General features: G+C 33.3%; 1 protein-coding gene across 1 annotated transcript; it reads right to left on the reverse strand.

Annotated features, from left to right (window-relative positions):
* Window positions 1–1,986: 1,986 nt before the first annotated feature.
* On the reverse strand, window positions 1,987–5,264 carry LOC128157754 (uncharacterized). The gene is made up of 2 exons (XM_052820364.1): window positions 5,110–5,264; window positions 1,987–4,181 (listed from the first exon to the last, which is right to left on the reverse strand). The coding sequence occupies exon 2, from the start codon at window positions 4,172–4,174 to the stop codon at window positions 2,510–2,512; it is 1,665 nt and encodes a 554-aa protein (XP_052676324.1). The 5' UTR covers window positions 4,175–4,181; window positions 5,110–5,264; the 3' UTR covers window positions 1,987–2,509.
* Window positions 5,265–8,980: the final 3,716 nt, after the last annotated feature.

The following is an 8,980-nucleotide window of genomic DNA, read 5'->3' on the forward strand; positions in this document are numbered from 1 at the left end:
CTTAATTGTACATCACGCGAGTTAAAATCAAATCAAACAAAAGGTCAGCATGAGATCGGTCAAATGTTTTATATCAACATTCTAATTTTTTTTAACAACAATCTCTGAATGATTTCCAAGTGAACATTCCATTAATTTCTGCGGGGAGATTTCGCGGTCCATATCTACTGAAATGACATAATTACATGTAACTAATGACAAGTATTCAATGTGTTTAAAGAATTGTATCATAGTATAGCACTGATAAACTAAAGAATAACATCAATGTTTCTCAATGCTACATGTATTGATCTTTGTGTAGAATGAATGGTAAATATTTACCGTCTTTTCTCAGTCACCTGAATCCTTCAAATACAACCATCACAAAGATTGAGAATCCTATCATTTTGATATCTATCAATGGAATAAAAAACACAATATTTTAATAAATTAAAATAAAATTAACTCGTGAAACGTGACAGAATCGTGACATAAAGTAATGATAAACAAAGCTCAAATTCCCATTATATATAACTTGTACGAAGAATTATGACTGACATAACATTTCAGGTTTGATTAAACAGAAATACTTGTTCATTGTGCCAAAAAATACATTTAAATTGCTATTAAGATAATTACACACAAAAAATCCACGTGGTTTTAACACTTTCTAATCTACATCTAGGCAAAGAATAGTTTGAGAACCATCAGGGACTGGAACAAAGAACAACGTCTAAGAAGCCAGTGCCATCGAGGGCTTCAAGAAACGAAGGTTATAGATCGGTGATCTTCTTCGAGTGTGTCCTACACATGTAGCTCATCGAGTTCATCATGTGAGTATACATTATATATCTACTTAGTTCGCATATACTCGTTTAATGTGTATATTTTGCACATGTAAATGAAATAATTGTATAACTGCAGTATAGTATACGTACTTATATACAAATTCATAACATACAGTATTTTGTCCAAACACGTACATGTATTATGCATAAAAAAGCTTATTATAGGCTATAAATATTACACATTAGAAATTTAACCATACAAAAAGCCCACCTTGTACAGTCATAACAAGTCATACAAAATGTACATATATGTACATACAAACTCATTGTCATTCTCTCTGTCTGTCTGTCTGTCTGTCTGTCTGTCTGTCTGTCTGTCTGTCTGTCTGTCTCTACTAATCCCAAATTGTTGTCAAATGACCCTTGCACTTCTCTTTTTTCAACATTTGTTATCAATCTGTTTTTGCAGCATTTGACAGTTCCTGGGGATTCCTCTGTAGCTGTACAAACTCCAACAATGGTGGTGCTGATCGGAGGGTGAAGACGGAATTTGTTCTTTTATCAGTCTTAGTCGCCATGGTCTATAATAATTCGAAATAGAAAAGATTGCTGAATAATTCGTTTATATATACAGCAATATACGTAACACGATAGAGAAGGTATTTCCTTTCAGTAACAAACAAAAATAATTTTAAATTTCAATTTGTGTTATCTGTGTACGAAGCTGGTTGTTCTAAATACAAGAAAGTACAAAATTAATGTACAAAGTGTGCATGTATTTGATTGTGATAATCACTTTTGGGAATTAACATTTATTTCATCATATATCGTACATGCAGGTAAATGTATATCAGTGAAGTCACATTTATGTTTAAAAACTCATAAATACCGGCATGGACATGCTTTATATATAGTGCAAGTTCATTTTGAGCTTGAACATACGTATATACTATGTATAATATATAGATAGTTTAATTTTTATAATTAATTTTGTTATTAAGCTGGACTTAATTTCACATTATGCATACTACATGTAGGTGCAGTCCCATAAGATTTTTTGTCATTTTCAATGCATGTAAAATTCACCGGAATTATATAATTAATCTTCATAATAACATAATTATTTCATGTTTCTGTAATATGATTTTGGCTTTTTATAGTTTGTTTATCATGTTGTTGACCACAATTGATTATAATAGATAAATTGATGCAACATTAATTAGTTTTTTATTTCACTACATGTTCTACACAGTTCTGGTAACAATCTTATTGCTAGATTTTTTAAAATCCCCGGTGGATCCAAGAATCTACATGTAGTAAAACGATAATAATATGGATATTCCGTGTATGTTTCATATCCTTGACAAGAAGGTTACATGCATATACATGTACAATGACTAAAAAGCGACGATACACAAATTCTTACTAAAACAAATTTCAATACGAATATAAGCATTAAATGATGATGATTGAGTAACTGACACATCGCTTGTTAGTTTACTTGATAAGGTACAACAGATGTATATTACATGCAAATAATGCTTAAATGCCCTCTCTCCAAATAATAGTAATGGAATAAGATAAGAGAATTTCTTATTGCTGATTAAAAATGAATACCGTTTACTTTGTGAATTCATCAGTGTATAAGTAAGGTAAAGAATGAAATTCAATATACACATAACTGTACACAGGAAAAGTCCACTTTTGTTTGATGAAAATCGCATTTTTATATTTGATGATGTTTACTTAAAATATTTGAATTTCTTTACATTGCCCCTTGAAAACTCACACACAAACAGATTGTCATTATTGTCCACACATAAACCATACGGATCCTTTAGATCACAGTTATCAATGTAACGGAGAAACTGTCCATTATGATCCAGAATGTGGATACAATGGTTGTCTTTATCTGCTGTCAGGATACGACTCTGACTGTCTGTTGTGATACCATAGGGATTAAATGGTTTGTTCTTGGTAACTGAGGGATGACCGGTGTATTTCCATCTGAGTTTCCCGCTCTGATTAACCACTACTACTGCACCAGCCTCACAGTCAGCTACACAGATGTCATGGTTTCTGTTCTCTGTGATGTGTTTCATATAACTACTCCCCAAGTACAAAGGTTTACCTTCATCGTCAAACTGAATGGTTTGTTTCTCTGTAGATCCTGAGTAACGGACAACTTTGGATTGATTTTCATCATCACTGTACATGGTAAGCGGGAGATCACCAGTAGAGGTGACACACAGATTACGAGGCACCCATCCCTTTAATCTGATTAACTCTTCTGTCTCGCTTCTCTTTACTTTATTCACTGTTCTTGTTTCTCTACCTGAGTACATTAGATTCCCATCACTGTCTACAGCTATATCACCGGGCCAAACACCTGATTTTGTATGGATTGTGTCAAGTGTTGAACCTTTGAGATTGAAGCATTTGATTTCATTGCTATTTCCACTCGTCCATATCATGTCTTCATTTACACAGGTAACATTACGTAGATGTTTATGCCCAGTCTGTATTTTGGTAACAAGCTCCGGTTCATCCAGTAGTTCTTTGACTGAAGTGTTGGGTTGGTTTAGTGACAAGACATTTTCTTCTGTAACTGTAGATAATGGGGTGATCTGTCCAAACAAAGTATACAGCTTGTCACAGTCTATTGGTTTTGGAAGGAATGTGGGCAGTGTAACCTTAACTTTGGGTGGAGGCTTACTGAACTCACTGACCTTAGAGCTGTATTCAATGGTAGAAGATACTTCAGTGGACTCCTCAATTTTCCTTAAGGCATGCAGTGTTTCCTTTATGAGAGACTGTATCTGTTCGATATCATTCAAATGTTTCTGTAAAAGTTCTTTGTGTTTTACTTTTATGTCGCTGATTTCAGTTTTCATTTTGTTGACAATGATGTCAATTTCTCTGTGCCATTGCTCTCCTTGTTTGGAAATTGTTGTTGTAAGTTTATCATATCCTCCATCAAGGCTTGCAAGCTGATTTTCTAAGTCAAATGCAATTTCTTCATATGTAGGGGAAATATGATTTTCTAACTCTTTTGTATCTTTTTTTATACCATCTTTCTTAGTTTTGTAAACTTCTGTAACTTCTACGAAGCTATGTCTTTTGTGCTGTGTAGATGCCATGCAGGAAGAACAAACAAACATATTGTTGCAATCCTCGCACTGGAATTCACAATTTCTGTGTGAGTGTGTTTCACATTTCGAATGAATAAGGGTTGATCTTCGTTTCTGGAAAGGAACTATTTTATGTTTGTCATATTCATCTAATATATGATCTAATATACAGGGTTTACATAGGTTGACATGACAAAAGTCACAGTAGCTGTGTACTATGGCGGTCTCACAAAGGTCACATCGGTGTACATCCTGGGCACTAGAACGGGGATTCATTGTTTTTCTATGAAAAAATAAATTAAAGACTTAAGATTGTACATTGATAAAGATAAAAATTTTCATATGTGTAGTCAGAGTGAATACTAGAAATTAATTTGGCTAGTAAAACGAATTTTTGAATTTTTTTTTTTTTGAATTCATCTACTACACCCCTTTCCTCACAGGAATCGGCGATTTTATCAATTTTTTTCTCATTTAGAACCATTTTGACAAGAGCTTGGACTTTAGGTAGTTGGTGTCAAACAGCAATGTGACGTAGGCCTGTCTATTTCATTGTGGGCTGCTCAGCCATTGCTCTTTGAAATCAACAAGATTTGTCTGGCTTTTGAGCTAAGACTACGCAATCGGTGTATATTTCACTCGAAACCAGCATTATTTCTAGCTTGTTTTGACGCAAGAAATTGATAGTAACGTGACGTCCTACTTAAAGTCCAAGGTCTTGTTAAACATTTTAAAATGGTTCTACTTTCAACAAATTGATAAAATCGCCGACTCCTGTGCTTTCCCCGTTAAGCTTCGGTTTTTTTTTTCAGTCGGACATTGAAACAAATTATAGAACACTTTTCAACACAGCTGTCTCATTTTATACATGTAAATCATTAGATTATAATAAATCAAGTTTGTCATAGATGCGTTTGATAAACTATAGTTCCTGTGAATTATCCGAGTGAAAGATGATAATGTGTTAATGAAATTATCTTATAAAATATCCCTTTCAGCTATTTCAATTACACTTCTTTCACAGGTATGTGTATTTTTATTAAAAATCGTCCAAATGTGCTGCATAAATATTTTGGGACAAACTATAAACATCACATTATTCAAAACGAAAGTAGCTATAAAATTTCTAATGTAGGAATTGGAATTGTTTTAATCCCCATAGCTAGCAACTTATGTGTTCTTTTAAATGCAATTATAGATAGATAACAAACCTTATCAGCAAGAATTTACACAATTTATAACTGTCTGTATGCGTTCCCAATGCAAAACATGGCTGATCCTGTTCTGGTGACCACCTAATCTGAAATAAAAAAAGAAAAGAAATCAGAGTTATTTCCCTTTCATCACTATCGCCCGTTGTCTGGCAATTAGTAGCCCCATGGGCGGATCAAAATGGGGGGGGGGGGGGGTGTACGGAGGTTAGCACACCCCCCCCCCCTTTCTCTGGGCCAAATGATTTTTTAAATTTTGATTGTACCGGTTATAATTATTGATCTGGTCATATACATGCAGTCATGTAGCTGTGATTGTGACGAAAGTAGCACATACGGAAAATTGAATTTTCCGGGGATCAAATGGAGGATTTTGTCTACCGATGGAAGGGGGAGGGGGCGAGGGTCTACCGGTATTATTTTGTATTTGATGCATAAGAATTTTGCTTGGCGTCCTGTCCCTATCCCGTAGATCCGCGCATGAAAGTACTCATCCGGCGATTTATATATTATAACTAGAACACTTTTAATGTAGATGAAAAATGGTTTTGATAACTGAATATGGTTTCTGTCCTCTTTCTCTCTTTATTTCGTCTACTTAAATTGTTTACAATTATATTGTTCATTTTTGTTCTTATGGGGTGTTTTAAATTTGTATCTGTATCAATATTTGGACCACATTTTTGACAATCAGAGATCGGTGGCTGATCTGGCAAGTCAACAAAACATGTGAAGTCAAATAAATCATAAATAATGATAAAAACTGAGGAAGACACATGTACGTCATTTTAATTATATGTTGTTAAATAAATCTATTGACTTAATTCTCAGAAAATGTTGTCGATGTGCCCGAAAATAGACGTTAATGGTAGACAGACACATGTATCGATTTATTATAATAGATTGATATTAAATAAGACGACAGTCATAATTTTTTTTTACAGATCGAAGTCGGTTTGTGCAATCCGTCTCATAGACTTTTGGGTAATTTTTTTGCTTTCGTTAATTTGCAAGCGCCCCTGAAAAAAACCAGTTAGTAAGTTGTACTTGATTGTACATCACACGACTTAAAATCAAATCAAACAAAAGGCCAGCATGAGATCGGTCAAATGTTTTATTTCAACAAATTGAATCTAATTTGTTTTACAATGATCTCTGAATGATTTCCAGGTGAACATTGCATCGATCTCTGCGGAGATTTCACTGTCCATATCTACTACGTCTGTAATGACAAAATTACATGTAACTAATGACACAAGTATTCAATGTGTTTAAAGAATTGTATCATAGTAGCACTGATAAATTAAAGAATAACATCAATGTATATGTAAATGTATTGATATTTGTGTAGATGAATGGTAAATATTTACCGTCTTTTCTCAGTCACCTGACACCTTCAAATACAACCATCACAAAGGTTGAGAATCCTATCATTTTGATATCTATCAATGGAATAAAAAACACAATATTTTAATGAATAAAAATAAAATTAACTCGTGAAACGTGACGAATCGTGACATAGAGTAATGATAAACAAAGCTCGAATTCACCTTACTGTGGTTCCATCAATATTCGGTTATTCGTTGAATACCGATTTTCGTGGATTTCGTCATTAAGTTGATCCACGAAGTTAAGTGTTGATTGAAGTGTTATTTCTATTAACATTTCGTATTGATAGGGTCATTGGCCACGAATTTACGTATCCTTGAAACTGTGATTCTCACTTTATCCACGAAAATTGATACCCTTGAATATTAATGAAACCACAGTATATATTACTTGTACGAAGAATTATGACTGACATAACATTTCAATTTTGATTCAACGGAAATACTTGTGTATTGTGCAAAAAAAAATATACATTTATGATATGCTATTAAAAAAATTACACACAAAAAATCCAAGTGGTTTTAATACCTTCTAATCTACATCTAGTTAAAGAATAGTTTGAGAATTATCAGGGACTGGAACAGTCTGCCAGATCACGTCAAAGAAGCCAGTACCATCGAGGGCTTCAAGAAACAGCTAATTAACACCATGGCTGCCTCCTACAACCCTTAGAAATCTGCAAAAGTTTAGTTTTTAAACCAGTTTTCCACTTGTTAATATTTTAGCTGACACATGTTTGACGCGCTTCTTACGATCTATACCGAGTCAGCACAGAATAGGAACTTAGATGATTTTTTTTTCCGACCGGGAGCTACAAACCTGCAGATATGCCGGAATATGGCCCGAGAAGCTGCGATTGAGTTACTTGTATATACTATATATGTTATTATATTGTCAGTGCCAGACAATGCTGAAATTACGTGTATTAATATAATAACAAATGTGTATGAGTATGTGTATAAACACAGATTTAATTATTCTTGATTTAATTTGTTTGCCAGATTGATTTAATTATTCTTAATTAAATCAATTATTACTCCTGACAAAGATGAATTATTTGGATGAAAAGTTATGATCATTATACATGCCGAGGATTCGGAGATACGAGACAACCCCCAGATGACTTACAATTAAATGAATTGTTGGAGGTGCTATGTACGTAGAAATTGTATCGGCGTTTGAACATGATTCTCTCAAAACCTGCGTTCTCTTGTATGTACATATAATGATATACACAAATTACATAATAAACACGTTCATGTACCATAAATTAATAAAAATAAAAAGCTTATAAACTGTTAATATTATACAGCAGAAAACTTAAACATGCAAATGAATATTTATACCACGTACTGTACAGCCATTACATGTACGTAAAAATTAATTGACATCCACATGTCTCATTGTTTATACTTGGTTCGCAATCCTTGCTATAATAAACAACAATTTGTTTAAGTTATCAATATAATAATAAAATTTGATATGTATATTATTATTATTATTAGCATGATATATATACATTAATTGACTGCATGTCCATGCAAGACACTTATCAAGTCAAATCTTTTGATACGTCCACCCAGTGAAGCAATCATGGATTGGCGGATCCATGTAGCTGCATGAGCTTGTGATGAAAGTAACACAAACAGAAAATTGAATTCTTTTATAAAGCTATGTAGACAATGTATAATTATAAGATGATACGTCCAGAAGTATCCAGACCCAGACACTTTTTTCCGGAGATCATATGGGGAATTTTGTTTACTGGTTGGGGGCGGGGTTTTCAAAGGCCTACTTTCGGTATTTCACGATGGGAATTTGAAAAATAAAAATGTCACCGGAGGTCTTGGCCTTCGCCCCCTATCCCTAAGATCCGAATAGAAGTACGGATCCGGCGTTTTATATACATTGTACTATAGAAAAGATATACTTACACTCAAGCTCAAAACGATAAAATTAATGTGATTTTCTTATCACTGTTAACCGAATCTTGTTTCTTCTCTCTTCCGATCTTATTTTATATTTTGTAGATTTTTTTTTTGATTTTTTTTTTGGGGGGGGGGGTATCTGTATCAGACATCATTGATGACGATACGCTATTAATTATATGCTGTACATGTCAGATTAATTGTTTTACTTAATTCTCAGAAGAAGATGGATGGATAGGGCGTGTATAATGACAATACACGGATGCATGGATAAAATGCTTAAAAAATTAGACTATATTAAATCTGATATTTTAGAAAACAATATTCAAAACAATAAATATTAAAAATATCAATGATTTTTAACCTTTAAATATGTTCAGTACTTGGAATATATTGACTTTAAACGGGCTAATACGTATCAAAACCTCCAAATAGTGACATATTTTTAGAACTTTAATGCATCTTCTTTGATAGAGTGGGTCTAGCTATGCACCATATTTTTCTCATAGTGTAAATAAGGACTAACCAAAAAACAAACCGATTTCAATCAACAA

This window comes from Crassostrea angulata, chromosome 8 (genome assembly GCF_025612915.1).
Source record: "Crassostrea angulata isolate pt1a10 chromosome 8, ASM2561291v2, whole genome shotgun sequence".
NCBI lineage: Eukaryota > Metazoa > Mollusca > Bivalvia > Ostreida > Ostreidae > Magallana > Magallana angulata.